At 38.0% G+C, this 18,735-nt stretch overlaps 1 protein-coding gene across 2 annotated transcripts; it reads left to right on the top strand.

The window, feature by feature from the left end:
* The first annotated feature begins 3,680 nt into the window (after window positions 1-3,680).
* Window positions 3,681-18,539, top strand: LOC142608024 (2-oxoglutarate and iron-dependent oxygenase domain-containing protein CP2-like). 2 transcript variants are annotated; one of them, XR_012839410.1, is made up of 9 exons: window positions 3,681-4,130; window positions 5,247-5,294; window positions 5,574-5,750; window positions 5,861-6,011; window positions 6,117-6,203; window positions 15,491-15,615; window positions 16,189-16,297; window positions 17,912-18,023; window positions 18,116-18,539. XR_012839410.1 is itself a non-coding variant. In XM_075779729.1 (9 exons), exons 1-9 carry the CDS (start codon window positions 3,792-3,794, stop codon window positions 18,149-18,151), a joined length of 1,194 nt encoding a protein of 397 aa, XP_075635844.1. In that variant the 5' UTR covers window positions 3,686-3,791; the 3' UTR covers window positions 18,152-18,539. The 2 variants fall into 2 exon arrangements, 1 of the variants encoding a protein (XP_075635844.1); XM_075779729.1 differs by having other exon boundaries at window positions 3,686-4,130; window positions 16,179-16,297.
* The last annotated feature ends 196 nt before the right edge of the window (window positions 18,540-18,735 follow it).

Raw genomic sequence — 18,735 nt, 5'->3', positions numbered from 1 at the left:
TAAGTTCTTAACAACCCAAGTATTAGCCTCAAACCAATTTGAGCCTCACAACAGGAGAATGTTATTGGTGTCATTAATATTTTCAATCTAGAATGTAAATCTTAAAGTTTAGGTGATTCAGTTAGTGTAGCTGGTATGTATTATATTAGTGATTTAATATTGAATTTCACTTAAAATTGATGGTTTAGGGATAAAGGTCACACTATCCTATTATCTCAAGAAATCTCAAAATTTGGTGGTTTATCCTTGCTGATGCAGTTATGCTCCAAAAATTTGAGGGGGAAAAGGGATGAAGAATCATATTGTAGTAACTTTCACAAATATAAGGAGTTCATTAGACTTGGATTAGTGGCCCTATAAGAAAGTATGCACAGGGACGGAACCAAGATTCAAACTTTGGGGGGGGGCCAAAGTTCTTTGTTGAATAATTTTAAAAAGTTGGAATATTAATATTAGAGGTTAACAGCGATGTATTATTAGGATTAATTTTTTTTTGTATTTTTTCTTTTAAAAAAAAAGCAATTATAGATATTTATAATCAAGAGTTCTATAAGTCAATTGGCACGTCTTGATATTTTTAAGGTCTAACTAACGTTAGACCAATTCTTTATTCTATCCACATATATATATATAAATCTATTTATTCTTTTCACATAATTCTATACCTAATAACTTCATAATGCTACATATAAAAGATTCAAAAAAAAAAAAAAAAATCAAAAGCTATAGTTAAAAGTTCAAATCCATGTCTAGTATTACTTTAATAAAATAACTAAAATGGTTAATCAACATCATGCACTAATAATAAGCATAAAAAGGGTGAGACAATTATTGATGTCTTGGTTAAGGATTTTTTTATATAATTACTTAGTTAAGGTGAGGTAGCATAAAGATGTGAGATCTTTTCCTTTAAAAAATTTCCATTTTGAAAAAAGTAGTAAAGGAAGAAAAGAAAAAAAGACCTGTTAAACAATCACATAATAATGAACGGTAATTTTGATCCCTCAACTATGTAAATAATAAAGTTTTTTCCATCACTAAATTAATTTAGTTAAGGCACAAAGTTTATTACTAATAAACTAATTACACACATAATCTGGTAGCAATTTTGGCAAGACACAAAACAGTAGATTGTTGTTGTTTCATACGTGTATTACATTTATGCATGCATGCCAAATGTGTCCTAAAGTTAATAAAACATTAAAAATTAATAAAATTCTATCATTCAAAAATAAAAAAAAATAAAAAAATATTCCACGGCTTGTGTTAAAGAGCAGTAGCTCTTTAAAATATATATATATATATATATATATATATATATATATTTTTTTTTTTTTTTCATTGATTGATTTGAAGACAGCAACTGATCCAAGTTGCTGGAGACACTAATTGGTGTGTGGATGGAATGATTAGCAGCATAGGAGTTGTCTTTGTGACTATGGGGTGGAATTATTTAAGAGGGATAAAGAGCTCTCAAATGAGAGGTAGAAATTGGGTAAAGATTATTGGATTTTTGTGATTTGTTTTGCTAGAATTTATAATTTTTTTGTTTACTTAGACCATGTCCAAAGATCTTTTTTATTATCTGAATATGTGAATTGTTTTGTAGATTTTCCTTGTTATTCGGATTTGTAAATTGTCAAAATGTTTAGCTAAATGTTTTTCTTGATATTATTGGGACAACTAGACAAGGGATGATTTGATAATTTTTTTTCATTTTTGGTTTCATGGGTCAAATTGTTAATTTTTTGGGAGAGGGGGGCCAAAGTATATTAATTTCAGAGCCAAAAGCATATTTTTTATGCTAATATATATACTAGGGAATTTTTTTTCAAAGTCTGGAGGGTGGCCCCCCTCAGCCCCAAGGTAGTTCCGTCCCTGAGTATGCATTCTTAGATCAATTTACTTATATCTCATATTTTAGCCTCTTATTAGGCCTGTTTAAGGGGAAATTATATAATACTCAGAGAGTACAATAATGACGTAATTTTTTATCTTACATAATAATGAGTTTCTCTAATTAAAGAGCTAAATTGACTTGTATAAAATTTCTTGTTTAGGTCCTTTTAAGTTTCTCAAAAAAAAAAAGAAAAAAGAAGAAGGTCCTTTTAAAGTATTAGCTTATTTGGTTACTCTCGAAATATAAAGAGTTTATTTATTGGTTCAAATTTAGTTTTCATTAACTTAAAAGTGTATATGAACGTCTAAAAAAGGGTGTATATGAGAATGACATCACATTTTTTTTTATTTTTTTTTAAAGCAATGACATCACATTATTTAAAGTTTTTTTTTCACTAAATAAATAGTGGGAATGTAGTAATATACTCACTTTTTTCAACATGAAATTAATCAATTTTCTTTAGAAATAAAATTTTAACTACTCTATTTAGCATAAAATGGAAAGAATGCTTGATTCCTTGTGCCTGGGTTTAAGACATCTCTCCACATTCTGGTAAGTTTTCAAGATTATCAACATGATTGGTGGCCTAGTGGCTGGGCCTTGGGCTAACAAGACTTCGCTATATGGAGTCTTTTGGGTTTGAGTTATCCCTTTCCCACTAACAATATATTGATGCTCCTTATAATTTATCAAAATGAGGTCTTAGTTTAGGAGTGGTTAGGGACGATTATGGTTATGTTTAGGTAGAGAAGTTATATTGGTTACCCTTTTTGGCCATTTTTTTTAACCCAAAAAAAAAAAGTTTTTCAAGACTTATTGGAAAATTATAGAATAATTATTTATTTAAACCTCGACCCTTACTCCCACACCCCACAAGTATTCCTAAAGTATTATAGAATACTTTAGGAATATAAGAAATGCTTAATTTTTCTTTTTACATAACAGTAAGTTTCACTAATTAATATGAGACAAGTTTGACTCTAAACATGTTTGAATGTATCTTACTTTAAGTTATTATATAATTCTTCTAAAAAAAAGAAGAAGTTATTATGAAGTAAACTAGTAATCGAAGAGATCATTTATGTGTAGTTTTAGTCATATATCTTTTTAAATAGTCATGTAACTTGTTTAAATAAGGGCAATTTGAAATCAAGTCATGTTTTTAATTATATTGGGTGAAAAAATATTAGCTTTTAAATAAAGTCCGAGTTAACAATCTTAGGAAACTTCTAATATTACTTTTATAGAAAATAGGAATATAAAAAATTATTAAAAAATCAATTATTTTTAAGTCTTACATGTCATTAGGGCTATCTAGGATTTTTTTGGGAAGATTTGGATTTAGGCCGTTTTGCAATTTTTTTTTCTCACTGGAGTTTGGTCATTTTTCATCTTTTCTCGCATGATTATTGATGTTTTCCAAATCCTCAACCCCGATCGATTTGCCCGACATTTGTTAAAACTCCGACTGCCCGATCCGATTCTCCCCTAGTTGACGGCGGGTTGATGATTGTTACATCCGATCAGTTCAGGTCGGATGCAAGTTGAGCCCAAACCTGATTCAATCGGAACAGTGACAGCCCTACATGTCATGAGCCAATCACATTTATTACACTGAGAGAATATTTCATAATTATTCTTTTATTAAAAAAAGAAAAAATATGGAGATTAGGACAGTGCCCTGCCACGTCATCACCGGGCCCACTTCAAGACTAAGCTGACTCCCCACCTTTCCCGATCCGAAAACAAGTCCACCCCCAAAAAAAAAAAGAGAACGCCAAATCCAACTGGCACAGCCCAAATCTCTCACTCCCTTTCTCAACTCTTCATCTTCTTCTTCTTCCTCTCAATCCCCCCAAAACCCTAATTCCAATCCCTCTCTCTCTCTTCAATGGAAGCTTCCGTGGACCGCAGAAAGCAGCCCCAAGCTCCGACCGCCGTAAACGGAAACGCAAACGGCGTCGCATCGGCGGCGGAGGAGGAGGAGGAGGAGGGGGAGGAGGAGGAGGAGGAGGAGGAGGAGAAGCTGAGGCTGAAACTACGAGCGAACGAGAATCACAAGCCGGAGAGCTACGAGGACTTGCAAATGCAACTGGAGTTTAGCCCTCTGCTCTTCAGCTCGCTCGAGCAGTACTTGCCTTTCAACATGCTCCACGTCTCGCGTGAACTCAAGCTCCAGTACATGCGCCATATTCTCCTCCGTTACTCTCCCGAAGGCGAACGCGCTCGTGTAAGTGTGTAACACTTTCTTCTTGTTGTTTGGTTGCTAAGAAAATGAAGGAAAACGAAGAGAAAGTGAGAAGTTTTGAAAATAAAAATGTTTTGTTCTTTTTGTTATCATCACACATGAAAAATAATACGCACTTTATCTAGAATAAAGAAACGTGAAATTGTAACACTTTCTTCTTCTTATTCTTCTACTTTTAGTTATTTTTTTTAAAAAAATCTGCTTTGTTTTTTGTTTGGTTGCTAAGAAAATGTAGGGAACGAAGAAAGTGAAGAACTTTAAATGCAAATCAATATCACACATGAAAGTAGTATGCACTTATAAAAACGAAAAGAAGACACGTAAAAATGGAAAATGTGTTGGTTTTGATTGTTACTATTTTGGATTAAAGTTGAAGAATTCGGAATTAATTCATTTCTGTAGAGCTGTTATTTACTTTGCTAGGTTGAGAAATTAAGGATATTTGTTCAGAAATTTTCGTCCAGTGCAAGCAATCTTTCTTCATTTCTTGGGTTATCCTTATTTTCATGTTTAGTGTTTGACTCCAAGTAATCTTAGGTGTTGACTCACAGACTCATTGTTTTTCTTTGTCCCTCTCCTCAATCCTCATGTGGATAAAATTTCCGTGTCAGCAGTTAGAAAGTTTAAACAATTAAATTCACCATTTTTTAACTGCTTAAGCTTTTGGAATTAGTGGTAATTTATCACGTTATCAGGTCAGATGGTTCTGAGTTTGAGCATGTCTCTCCAATCTACCTCCCAATTACAACAACAACAAAGTCTTAGACCAAAAAATTTTGGGTCCGCTATGGATCCTTACCGGTTTAGTTAGGGTCAGCCGTATCTATTATTTTCCAACATTCTTAGCAATCTACTTCCCATTTAAAAAAAAAAAAAATTAAAAATCTAATGTGTTGGCCCCGTTTATTAAGGGGGAATTGTGGGGCCACATGTGAAGGGGAGTGTTAGCATAATGGTCAAATGATTAAATTCATCTTTTCCTAACGACTCAATTTTCTGGGACAAGTATCAATGGCAACATTTTTTTCCCCTGATTTTTACTATTCTTTATTCATTGGACAAACTATTGTTCATAGTTTCCCGTGTTTTATGTAACAGGTTAAAAGGCATAAAGAATACAGGCAGAAGATAATATTAAACTATCAGGTGTGTTTTGTGGTGACTTTTGCTTGGGGTATCTCCTCAAAACTAGTGCAATAATATTGAGTATTTACTTTTGTGGGATAAATCTATTAAATCATGATTAGACCCTTTGTGGGTGTCATAGAGGAAATGTGAGTTGCATTTTGTTGATGCTTATATTTTCAACTGTTTGGAGTTTACTTTTTGCTTATGGCATAAATGCTAATCATCCTCATAACTTACAACCCCCCTGGCGGCCCCCTGTTTTCTCTCTCTCATTTGTTTTTTTTTTTTTTTTTGCAGCCTCTACATAGGGAGCTATATACTATGCATGAGGCAAACTTCTTTGTCCCCTCATTTCTTAAAGCAATCGCTGAAAATACAGAGGAGAGTTTTAGAAGTATAATGGCTGAGCCCTCTCCAGGAATTTATACATTTGAAATGCTTCAGCCACGCTTCTGTGAATTGTTGTTATCTGAGGTATCATCAGCCTTTCTTCATGTCTTCTGCATGAAAGATTTTGATTTTTTTCTTTCATATAGTTTTTTTTTTTTTTTTTAATGTTTTCTTATCAGGTTCTGATTGCTTAGGTGGAAAATTTTGAAAGATGGGTCCATGAGAAAAAATACAGAATCATGCGACCTAACACAATGAACAGATATGGTGCTGTTCTTGATGACTTTGGATTTGAAACCATGCTTGAAAAGTTAATGGAGGGCTTTATATGTCCTATATCCAGAGGTAATATATTTCTATCCGCCATGAGATTCTTCCTGGAAACTTAGACATAGGGTAGATGGATCGGCATTATGGTTTAGACTCATTTTTTGTGGTTTATATTTGTAGTTTTCTTTCCAGAAGTTGGTGGATCCACTCTGGATTCTCATCATGGTTTTGTTGTTGAATACGGAGTGAATAGAGATGTCGAGCTTGGTAGGTTCTTACCTTAACCTTCTTTATTTTTCTTACCAGTTTTTGTCAATTAAAATATTGTCCGACTTATTGCATGCACATGTTGTGTGATATGATCTGAAAAAACTGTTACTATTAGTTCCATTCTCAAACCCATTACTGCTTCTATCTCTTAGCACTCCAACATGCAAGGTTTTACTGCTGTCCAGCATTTGGCCAATAATACCCGTGGGTTGGTGTTCACTATGTGCATGCTCCCCTTCTCACTTAAGCCTCCCTATATCTCGTGTTCAATTAACTGTTGTTATCTAGCTGGTTACAGTGACTGAAGGTAGCCTACCTTTTTTTTTTTGGTGGGCGCGGGTGGGGGGGGGGGCATATACATTTATTCCATCCTACATTATAATGAAGAGTCTAATTTATACCGAGTCTAACTCTTGAAGCCATTTTGAGAGTTCTTGATTGATCCCAAATTGATCAAAAGATTATTTTTGCTTCTGGAACATCTGACTCCTCTTTATTTATTTTTTTTTTTTGATAAGTAAGAATGATATATATACGAAAGTTACTCTATGCCTGAAAAACACATAGCAACCCAGAAATACAAGAAAAAGAAAACAAAGAGAAACAAGAGAGAAAACCAAACAACAAAGAAATTTTTTTTTTGATAAATAACGTAAGAGTATTATTAAAAATAATAAAGAAAAAGCCAAGATGAGTACATTGGGGATGTACTATGGGTACAAAAATCAAGAAACAAAAGAACAACGGTCAAGAAAAATAGAAAAGGAAGAACAAGAAAAATGAGAAAAAACCACACTCCATTCAAAAAGTGTGTGTAAGAAAAATGACTTAATCTCCAGCAAAGATCGTTCACAACCCTCAAAACTTCTAGCATTCCTTTCTCGCCAAATGCACCAAATCAAGCAGTGAGGTACTAATCTCCAAACATCAATGTGACAATGTCGCGCAAACTTTCCTTGCCAAGCCTCAAACACCTCAATAACAGTACGAGGCATAACCCACTGAATGCCAAACAAACAAAAAACCAAAGACCACAACTCCCAAGCTATGGTGCAATGAAGTAGGAGATGATCCACCGACTCCCCACACCTCTTACACATAAAGCACCAGTCAAGAACTAACACTCGTCTTTTACGAAGGTTGTCTGTTGTTAAGATCTTACCTAAGGAAGCAGACCAAGAAAAGAAGGCTACCCTTGGAGGCGCCTTCGATTGCCATATCATTTTCCATGGAAAGGAAACAAGATTATTAGGGTAGAAGGAACTGTAATAACTTCTAACCTCAAAACTTGTATTCCTTGTAGACTTCCAACAAACCTTATCTGGACCAATCCCTCTCGGTGACGAGGAATAGACTAGCCCCATGAACCGGTCAAAAGCTTCCTCTTCCCAATCTTGTGGTGGACGACGAAATTGCACGTTCCAATGAAACCTCCCAGCAGACCAACCCATAACTTCAGCCACTGAGGAGTCCTTGGACCTACTAAGACAATATAGCTCCGGAAAGGCCTCTTGGAGAGTACAATCCCCACACCATACATGCTTCCAAAATTTTACTCTAGTACCATCCCCCACATCATAAACAAGAAGTTTAGAGAAGTTCAACCAACCACTTCTAATATATCTCCACAAGCTGACCCCATAAGGACTTGTCACCTTCTTCGTACACCAACCACCCCACATGTTCCCATATTTTGCCTCTATAACCCTCCTCCATAAAGCATCAGTCTCGGTACCATACCTCCACAACCATTTACCTAATAAGGCAGAATTAAAATTACTCAACTGTCTTATACCCAACCCCCCATCCTGCAAAGGCCTACAAACCTTGGCCCAATGAACTAAATGAAATTTAGGTTCACCACCAATCCCATCCCACAAAAAATCTCTCTGTAACTTCTCCATACGCTTAGCCACCTTACCCGGTAAAGGAAGAAGGGAAAGGAAATATGTAGGTAAGGACGAGAGTGAGCTTTTAATGAGTGTCACCTTACCTCCTTTAGATAAATACATTCTCTTCCAACCTGCTAATCTCCTCTCCATTCTCTCAAGAATAGGGTTCCAAACAGATAAGTCCTTGAATTTTGCACCTAAAGGAAGGCCCAAATATTTCAAGGGCAGAGAAGACTGTCCACACCCCAACAAACCCACCAAAGCCTCCAAATTGGGTACCCCTCCAACAGGTACCAACTCAGATTTCCCTAAATTAATACGAAGCCCTGACACCTCCTCAAATCTAGCAAGAATCGCCCTCAAATTAGCAATCTGAGAAGGTTCAGCATCACAAAAAATCAATGTGTCATCCGCAAATAAAAGGTGAGATACCATTACTGAAGAACCAGTCATACTGCCCACAGAAAAGCCTGAGAATTGCCCAGTGGATATAGCCACATCCAACATACGACTCAACGCCTCCATCACAATATCAAACAACAATGGAGATAAGGGATCCCCTTGCCGAAGTCCTCTAGAACTTCCAAAGAAATCAGATGGGTTACCATTGATCAAAATGGAAAACTTCACAGTTGAAATGCAATACCTTATCCATTTTCTCCATTTTTCTGAGAAACCACAACGCCGCAACATATACATTAAAAAATCCCAACTCACATGATCATACGCCTTCTCCACATCCAACTTACATAGCACCCCCGGAACTCCCGACTTCAATCTACTATCAATACATTCAGAAGCAATCAAGACGGAATCCAAAATTTGTCTGCCCTTCACAAAAGCATTTTGTGAATCCGAAATAAGTCCATGTGCCACCCTATGAAGCCGATTAGCTAGCACCTTAGAAATAATTTTATACATCCCACCAACTAAGCTAATAGGCCGATAATCCTTGACCTCCACAGCATCCACTTTCTTAGGAATAAGGGCTAGGAATGAAGCATTAAGACTCTTCTCAAAAACCGCCTGAGTATGGAAGTTGTGGAATACAGCCATAATTTCATTTTTCAAAACACCCCAACAAGACTGGAAAAATGCCATGGAAAAGCCATCCGGGCCAGGTGCCTTATCACCATTAAAGTCATGGATCACCTGAAACACCTCTTCTTCCTCGAAAGGCCTATCTAACCAACTCGCATCTTCCACCGAGATGCTAGAAAAATCTACATCATCTAAGACAGGTCTGTGAGCCACCTCCTCAAAATAAAGCTGCCTATAAAATTGAGAGATACAGTTTGCTATCGCAGCCGGGTCCGATGACAACACCCCATCCACCATAAGCCTATCAATAGAATTAACCCTCCTGTGAGAATTAGCTATACGATGGAAAAACTTAGTATTCTTGTCTCCTTCCCTAACACAAAGAACTCTGGATTTCTGTCTCCAACAAATCTCTTCCAACAGGATAGCTTTCTCTAACTCATCACGAATTCTGCCCATTTCCACCCTATCCTCTGCTGATAATCCCTGACTCTCCTCCCTTTTCTCTAGAACACTAAGGTCCTTCCACAATTTTCTAATCCGGACATCAACATGACCAAACACCTCCACATTCCATCTTTTCAGATCATTTTTAAGGAGCTTTAATTTAGTGGCCAGAATATAACTCGGTACACCATGAACCTGGTAGGAATCCCACCATGACCGAACCCTATCCACAAAACCTTCATCCTTCAGCCACATATTCTCAAATCTAAATGGCATACTCCCTCTCTGAAAAAATCCACCCTCAAGGACAATTGGAAAATGATCTGAACACAATTTAGACAGCCGTTTTTGAGAAATTGTTGGGAATTTATCCTCCCAATCTGCAGAAAACAAAAATCTGTCCAACCTAGCCTTCGAAACAGCTTCTCTAGAATTAGACCAAGTGAAAGTACCTCCTTGCAATGGCAGATCAATGAGACCCTGTTCTGAGATAAAATTGGAGAACTCCCTCATAGCAGTAGTGAAAGAAGTAGACCCCAATCGTTCAGAAGGGAACCTAACCACATTAAAGTCACCCCCCACACACCATGGGACACTCCACCAGCTATTCAAGCCACAAAGTTCCTCCCATAATAATCTCCTATCTCGGTATAAATTAGGACCATAAACACCCATAAACGCCCATACAAACTGATCTGACACACTCGTAAACTTACAGGAAACCGAAAATCTCCCCACTGCCTCCTCCAATTTATTCACTACCCGAGTGTCCCACATCACTAATACCCCACCAGAAGCACCACAAGAGCCTAAGTATGACCAGTCAACATGTTGGCTACCCCACAAGCTACGAATCACTGCTCTATTAATCAGCCCCATTTTGGTTTCTTGAAGACAAACCACATCTGGCCCCCATTTCCTAATCAAGTTTCTAACCCTGAACCTTTTATCCCGCTCATTCAACCCTCTAACGTTCCAAGAAATAATCTTCAAATTCATTGATAAGACACAACCGCCCGCTCAAAACTTGCACTCCTTGCTTTATTTATATCATACTCAACATTCAAAGAAGACAGCAAATTTTTCAGCTCCCGCTGCCCCTTCTGTCCGGACTTAACCAACTTCGTCTGATCACCCACCACAAGTTTCTGTCTATCTTTCTTTCTGGCCTCTATGGCTAATAACAGTCCTGTAATCTGCTCCTCAAAACCTTCTAGTGAAGTACCCACAGATTTCTTGAAAGCCCTAATCCTATTTGTTACCCATTGTGAAAGTTGACAATTATCTGCATTCTCCTTACACCCAATCTCCTTCATAGGACTAGACTCCAACTCCAACGGACCTTCAGTGGCCAAAGGTACCACAACTAACGGCTCATCACCTCCCTCAGAAGACCTCAACCTTCCATCAGACTCCCAAGGCTCACTTACTAATCCGGGAACCACAGCCAAGGAGTTTACTAGCCCCTCACTCTCATCTGCCCAAGTAACCCTCTGCCCTCCATTAGTACAAGGAACGCTGCCTGGTACACACTCACCCTCTATACTAGAGCAGACTGACAAACAATCTGGAGAACGATACAGGGATAATGGGAGTACTAATTGCCGGCCATCACGCATTTGTAAAATCCAGTCTTTGGAGTTACCCCAAGTCTTATCCAAATCTCCAACCAATTCCCTTATATTTGGGCCAGGGAGATGAACTCCCTCAGAGTCAGAATAATCCAATCCTTCCAACCCCACAAAGTCCTCAACCCCATCCTCCGATGCCACTGAAGACGACAAAGGTACCACCTCCGACACTATCGGGTCATCAAGAGTCATAACTTGTTCCGTTATTGAGTCCGATGACACCACCGGCCCCAACCTTGACCCAAACGGAGCATCTAACAGCGGAACCTGTTCTTGGGAGACTTGGGCCACCACCACCGGTTCTGTCGGCTCAGTGGGTGGCTGGACTAGACGAACCGAGCTGAGCTGACCACCCTCAAGTTCAACCTCCGTCACAGCGAAGACCATCGGAGCTGTCGGCGCTGTCGAAGTTTGCACCGAGGTGATGGGTGTGACCATCGGAGCTGTCGGCGATGTCACCAGGTGCTCCGATGTGCTGGAAGAGATCGCAGATGCCTTCGACGGCATCGCTGGATGCTCCGATGTGTTGGGTCTGACCATTGAGCGCCGATACACCTTCGTGGCAGTAAGTTTATTTCCACCTGGACTTGGCAAAGTGACTCCTTCCTGGAAAGAAGACTCCAGACTCATAGATCCACTAAGTGAGCTCTCACCGGCCTCAAAATTAGTTGGGCTTAACAATCCCAGGCCCAACGTGGGTTCTTCATTACCCAACGAGGCTTGGGCCTTCAGCTTGGATGGACCCATACCCACCGCCTTAGTAGAAACAGAATTACGTGGAACCCATTTGCCAGCCTGTTGTTCTCCCTTAACAGCATCCCATAATACCCGCCTCTTTCCAAATTCATTCACACTCACAGTCAGCCCTCTCCCCAGCCAACGTCCCTTCCTATTATCACGCAACTTTCCAAACTCCACCATTTTTGAATTCAAATTAACTTTCAAAGGAATATTACAATTATTTCCTTCCAAGATTTTCTCATCAAGTTTATTCTTGCCATTAATATCACCTGCTCCACCCTCCCCACCACCCACGGCTGCCTGATGAGAACTACCATCCTGCGTTTCAAAAGCTACAACCTGTGTATGAGACTTTTCACTAGGAAACTCCACAATATTCTTCACAAAATCAGCCTTAGGCTTATCATTGTTGAAGGGCTGCTGAACATGCTTCAACCTCGCCTGCACTGGAGCTTTGACAGCTTCCACATAAGACCTGGGAGGATGATGTTTGGGGATCTGCTTAGACCTATACGGTACAAACTGCACTCCACCCAGCGCATATTGGGCTGGTTCCAACATCCTTCGTAATTCAACCCCAAAAATTCTCCATCCATGTTGTAATTTACCTGCAGGAATAATGATAGTTCGCCGCCGCCCACCAACCTTAAGCTCTGTCACTGATGCGTACTGCCCAAAAGAGTTGGACCCCCGTTGTAAGGTGTACGCCGTAGCACCTTCCCTAAGCGTGAAAAATTGCTTAGGACTAACCCCAATCACAAAGTGTTCCAGATTCCGTACCAACCAAAGGGCTGCTCTCTTGCCCAAAAACACCGATTGCATGTAGAATTTTCCCCGTTCAAAGATCTTAAGAGAAAAAAAATTCCCTCCTTCCTCCACCACCAACTGAAAAAACTTAGATTCAATGAAGAAACTTCGGAATCCCCCCATATTGATCCTAGTACATAATAACTAAAACAGGATTTCTGGCTAATTCTTCAGCATTTTAGTTGTCAAGCAATCTACAAGAAATGTCATTCTTGCCTAACTGGTAAAGCTAGTTGTTTACTAGTGCTTATGTTGTATGATAAGTAGTTCATTTTGCTTGTAGAAAGTTAGTTGATAGATTGTTAGTGATAAGTGCAACAGCCTATTAATTAGTTAGATATGTTTGGAAAAAAAAAGTTTGTTCATGAAGGAAAAAAATGTTTGGACATTGACGGCTAAATTTCAGGCAACCTCCTCTTTCTTTCAGGTAACAAAAGCAAAACATAAACACAAAGAAATTACAATAGGAGAAGGGAACAAAGAAAAGAGGGGAGGGAATCACTAGACGTGAGTCTCCATGCCCGAGACCAATCAAATAGAGTTCCACAAAAAGAAGCAAGCAACTGATCACTAGAGCTATCCAAGTCCTCAAAAGTCCTCCGGTTCCGCTCCTTCCAAATACACCAAAGGATGCACAACGGGACTAAATTCCAGATCTGAGACGAATGCTTCCCCAGCCAATTCCACCATCCAAAAAGCAAGTCTGGAATCGAACTAGGCATAACCCAAGCCAAGCCAAAAGTTTTAAAAACAAAGCTCCATAACCGATAGGCCACCTCACAATGAAGAAGAAGGTGATCTACCGTCTCTCCACAATGACGGCACATAATGCACCAATCCACAAAAACCAATCTCCTCAATCTCAGATTGTCTCCCGTTAGGATCTTATTCCAAGCTACACACCAAACAAAAAAAGAAACTCGCCTAGGGGCCTTTACTCTCCAAATAGCTTTCCAAGGAAAGATAGTTGAAGGAGAATTTCTTAATTTGTTATAGTACGACCGGATGTCAAAAGCCCCATTAGGCTTCAATTTCCAACTCATCCGGTCTCCAACATCCATAGGAGGGATTATAGCACCCAACATACGAAGAAACCGCAGCCCTTCATCCATCTCCCAATCATTAAAAAATCTACTAAACCGAACATTCCAAAATCTTCTATCCTCCGCCCTCTGCCTATGCAAAGAAGCTTCAACAGAAGCCTCCTTATCAATGGCAATGCCATACAGCCTAGGAAAAGCCAATTGAAAAGGTTGATCCCCATACCACCCATCCTGCCAAAACCTCACCCTATTCCCCAACCCAACCACAAACTAACAATTTTTGCTGAAATCCTCCCAACCCATGTGGATGCTTCTCCACAAACCACACCCATGAGCTCCCCTACCCAGCTTTGAGGTCCATCCCCCCCAATCTTCCCCATATTTTGAAGCTACTACCCGCCTCCATAAATGACCCTCTTCCTTACCAAACCGCCACAACCATTTCCCCAATAAAGCCTTATTAAAGGTAGTGAGTTTCCTTATCCCTAAGCCACCATTGGCTATAGGCGCACAAACTTTGTCCCATCCTACCAAATGAATCTTGCTATCTCCCCACAGGAAATCCCTTTGCATCTTTTCAATTTTATTAGCCACATGAGTAGGAATTGAGAACAACGATAGAAAGTAAGTCGGAAGACTAGAAAGCGTACTCTTGAGTAACATCAAACGACCCCCCTTAGACAAGTACAACTTCTTCCATCTAGATAATTTTCAGTTAATATTTTCCAAAATTGTATTCCAGATTGAAGGGGAGTTGTGAGGAGCCCCCAGCGGCATGCCAAGATACAACATAGGTAAAGATCCAACTCTGTAGCCCAATATATCCGCCAGAGCATGCACATCACCAACCTCCCCTATAGGAACCATTTCGCTCTTATGCACATTGACCTTCAAACCTGTTACCGCCTGAAAACTAAGGAGCAACAACCGAATATGAAGAATTTGCTTCACATCTGCATCACAAAAGAGGATGGTATCATCTGCAAATAATAGATGTGAAACACGTTCCCCACCATCCCTCCTACCCTTAAAATTAAAACTACGAATCAAGCCAGCTCCCTCCATTCTTCTCAACATCCTACTAAGCACCTCCATCAAGATCAAAAACAGCATAGGAGATAGCGGATCTCCTTGTCTTAAACCCCTTGAGCTACCAAAGAAATCAGCTGGGGACCCATTAATCAAAACAGAGAACTGAATTGTGGATATACAAGAACGGATCCACTTACACCACTTCACTCCAAAACCCATCCTATTCAGAAGATACAACAAAGCCTCCCAATTCACATGATCGTAGGCTTTCTCCATATCGAGCTTACAAATGACTCCAGGAACCCTACTTTTCCCACGACTATCCACACACTCATTCGCAATGAGAACCGAGTCAAGGATTTGACTCCTCTTTCTTTTATATCTGACTTCATGTAACTACTTCTCATTTTCTCCCACAGCTTTACTTTTAAGGTTTTGCACCATTAGATTTGCTTTCTCTCAATTTTATTAGTTTGCTGCATTTCTTATGACTGATACAAAGTGTAAATTTATGGTTACTTGTAATGAATTTTTTTCCTTTATTAATTTCTTCTATTTCTTGGTATTTGTGCCTCACTTTCTCAAACTCTGGTTATTTGGTTAGTAGCTTCATAAGTTTTATGAAATTTGGGCTGCTTATTTTTATGTAGGTTTCCATGTGGATGACTCGGAAGTTACATTGAATGTTTGCTTGGGTAAGCAATTTTCTGGTGGAGCTTTGTTCTTCCGTGGTGTTAGATGTGATGAACATGTACACTCAGAGTCCCAACCAGAGGTATAGTAACCTTAATATCGTTTCTTTGAGTCCAACGACCTCTGGAAGCAGCACTTATCTTTGATTCACTAACCAACCGGTCATATTTTAATTAATCCTTCAGCTTTAAAACTTGCATATTCTTTCTAAAATCATATTCAATCATTATAAAATTCATAAGAAAGCTTTCAATTCTACCGAGTTTCAAAATAGGCCCATTAAATTCCAAAAAAGAAAAGAAAAGACCCATTAAAGGTCATTGATGCTTCTAGTCCTATTTTATTTATTTATTTTTTACCTGCACTTCAGGGCTAATAGTTTACTGTGGTAGGCCTTAATGTGACTCACTAGCTGGTCCTTTGCAACTCTTTATTCTATTCTAAATTAGGAGATTAAAGAAGAGGAAAACAAACTAATAATTGATGAACAATGAAATTTCCTGCTCCTTTCCATTATTAACTATGCCCAACGTGGAAACTTTTGTTATATTTCTTAATATGAATATTTTGTTATTTATTTTAGGTTATCATTTCTTATTTTTTGTAGTCTTACTTGTTGCTTTCCCCCTAAATGGTAATTCGTAGGAAATAATAGATTACTCCCATGTTCCTGGGCATGCTGTTCTTCATCGTGGTCGCCATCGGCATGGTGCTAGAGCCACAACATCTGGGCAGAGGGTCAACTTACTTTTGTGGTGTAGAAGGTACCTTTTCCTCTGTGTTTACTCCCTTAAAAATTTGCAAGAAGCCTAGTCCAAGTTGTGAAATCAGCATCACTTTGCTCCCCCATATGAAAAGAATACCACTTCAAATACTACTTTCCAATTTGTTCATGGTCTGAATATTAGCATTAGCTGGGGAAATAGAATATGAGTAGATATTGTTCTTAATAATTTGGGGACACTAGCATTACAGTTATATTTAAAATATTTGGTAAGAAAGAAAGGACTATATCAGAAATCTCAGTGTGTTAAATTTGGAACTGTCGATTGAGGGTGTTGCTACACAACTGTATCATATTTTTCTGCTGCTGCTCTGATTTTTCTTTCCTTGTATAGTTATTATGTTTTGGGAGAGGAGGCTGATCCTTTTTTATTTATTTATTTTTTTTTATAAGTAATAAAAATATATTATTAAAAGAAGAAAAAGTGTCACCTGAGTATACAGGGAGTATATATCAGGGACAAAGTACAAAACTACAAATCAAGAGCATAAAGTACAAAAATCCAAAAACCCATGAACAGAAAATAAATCATGGACTGAAATGAAAGATTGACATCCTAACACTGCAACCCAATCCAGAAGAGTCTTGAAAAAGAAAAGTTTGAAGTCTGAAACTGTTTTCTCCAAGTTCTCCAAGAGGCTGATCCTTGAACAACTGGATTTCTTTCTTTTCAGTTAATTTTCTGAATGAACTGTCTCTGCATTCTGATATGAATCGTCTCTCTATTTTTTTTTATACATTCTAACACACCATGAACCTGGAGTCTACTAAACTTCATTGGCTATTTGGAGCCTTATGTCCTTACATAATTGGTTCATGACAACACTGCCAGTTTTTGCGAAATCAAATTCTTTCTCCAAACAACTTATTTGCTTGTAATAACATAGTTTTTGCTTGTCAGGGGTTTATGTTTGCTTGTTTGATTTACTTTTATGTTTTTTGTCTTCTGTTTTTATCTTCTTTAAACTGGGTACTGATTCTGATTTTTTCATATTTAGCAGTACTTGTATAATGTTTTGATATCTTGTGTATACATGCTTTAACTCTTGTGGAAGCAAAATGAAATGAATTTTTTCACTCATTATATAATGCAAGGTTGTTGTTTCTTCTTATTTTTCTTTTAATTATTATTTAATAATGGAGACTAACATCAATTTCTATAATGATGAATGTTTCAACTTTTTGCAATGCATTTCTTGGCTGGTCATTATGTAGCAGTAACTGCAAGTTGCAATAATATGTTTGTCAAGAAGGAAAGTATGAGAACCTTCTTGTTTGATGCATGAATTTCTACTTTTTCAATATGCAAGTCTTTGCTGGTCATTGTTTAGTGTTAACATGCAAGTTGCAATAGTCCGTCGAGAAGGAAAAGTAAGAGAACCTTGACATTGAAATACTATCATTTAAGTGTACCATAACAATTAGATTTGTGAAGCTTTTCTATGTATCCTTACGGGGAATGTCCATGTTATGTTGGGTTTTAAACCATTGGCCCGATTTTCCAAGCAGAGTCATAAGTTATGCAATGATTGCTGTTTATCATGTAGTGCTGTTTACTAATTTGGTCAATTTGTACGCACAATCTTTACTGTAGTTCGGTATTCAGAGAGCTGAAAAAATACCAGAAAGATTTCTCTAAATGGTGTGGAGAGTGTCAACGTGAGAAGAAAGAAAGGCAACGTCTGGCAGTTGGTGCAACCAAACAGGTATGGTACATCTGATATATATGGAAAAAGGTTATTAGGAGGATCTAATTATATACCATTTATTGATTGATCTCGTTGGTTTTGATTCGTAGGAATTATTCAAGAGGTTACAGAAACCCACTTCATGAGCTATTTCGCATGCAAGTCATACTTCTGAAGTTGTAAATTTGCAGAATCTAATCCTCATCAACACTTGGTTATACATATATTTTGCATTATTGCATAGGCTTTTGTTGGTAATATATTAGGGGTAATTGGGGTATTTCTTTGCCTTGGTAATTGGTAGCATGGAAAATCTACTTTCCTTAGCCCTTTGTTGATAACATGAGGTAGCTTAATTGCAATGTCTCATTATCAGCTAACAATGAAATATATCAAATCATAGTCGATGTACTTGTGCTAGTATTTTCTAGTTACTAGTTAGTAGTTACAGTAAAATGCGCTCTCAGCTTTAATGAAAGTAGTTCCTTTGCAAAAATTTAGTAGTAACTGCAAAGGTGTCCCATCTTACAGTTATTTTTTTTCTTAGATTCCCACTAAAAGAGAAAAAATAAACTAAACAAAGCAACAGAACGATGTGGTAATCTGAGGAAACATTCTGATGGGCTTCTAATGTCCTTTTTTATGATAGAAGGTCCAAAACAAGGTTGAAGACTTGAAGCCAACAAAGTAACAGTGCAGGTTTACCTCTGGTCAAAATTAGCGTATGAGA

The sequence above is a fragment of the Castanea sativa genome, chromosome 8 (assembly GCF_040712315.1).
Source record: "Castanea sativa cultivar Marrone di Chiusa Pesio chromosome 8, ASM4071231v1".
Taxonomy (NCBI): domain Eukaryota; kingdom Viridiplantae; phylum Streptophyta; class Magnoliopsida; order Fagales; family Fagaceae; genus Castanea; species Castanea sativa.
Note: the sequence above shows the minus strand (reverse complement) of the source record. Positions and strands in the feature narration are given on the sequence as shown.

Coding starts and splice junctions, on each gene's coding strand:
- LOC142608024 (XM_075779729.1), top strand. CDS start 3,792: ATGGAAGCTTCCGTGGACCGCAGAAAGCAGCCCCAAGCTCCGACCGCC. Junction 5,295..5,573: donor AGATAATATTAAACTATCAG/GTGTGTTTTGTG, acceptor TTTTTTTTGCAG/CCTCTACATAGGGAGCTATA. Junction 6,012..6,116: donor TATATGTCCTATATCCAGAG/GTAATATATTTC, acceptor TTATATTTGTAG/TTTTCTTTCCAGAAGTTGGT.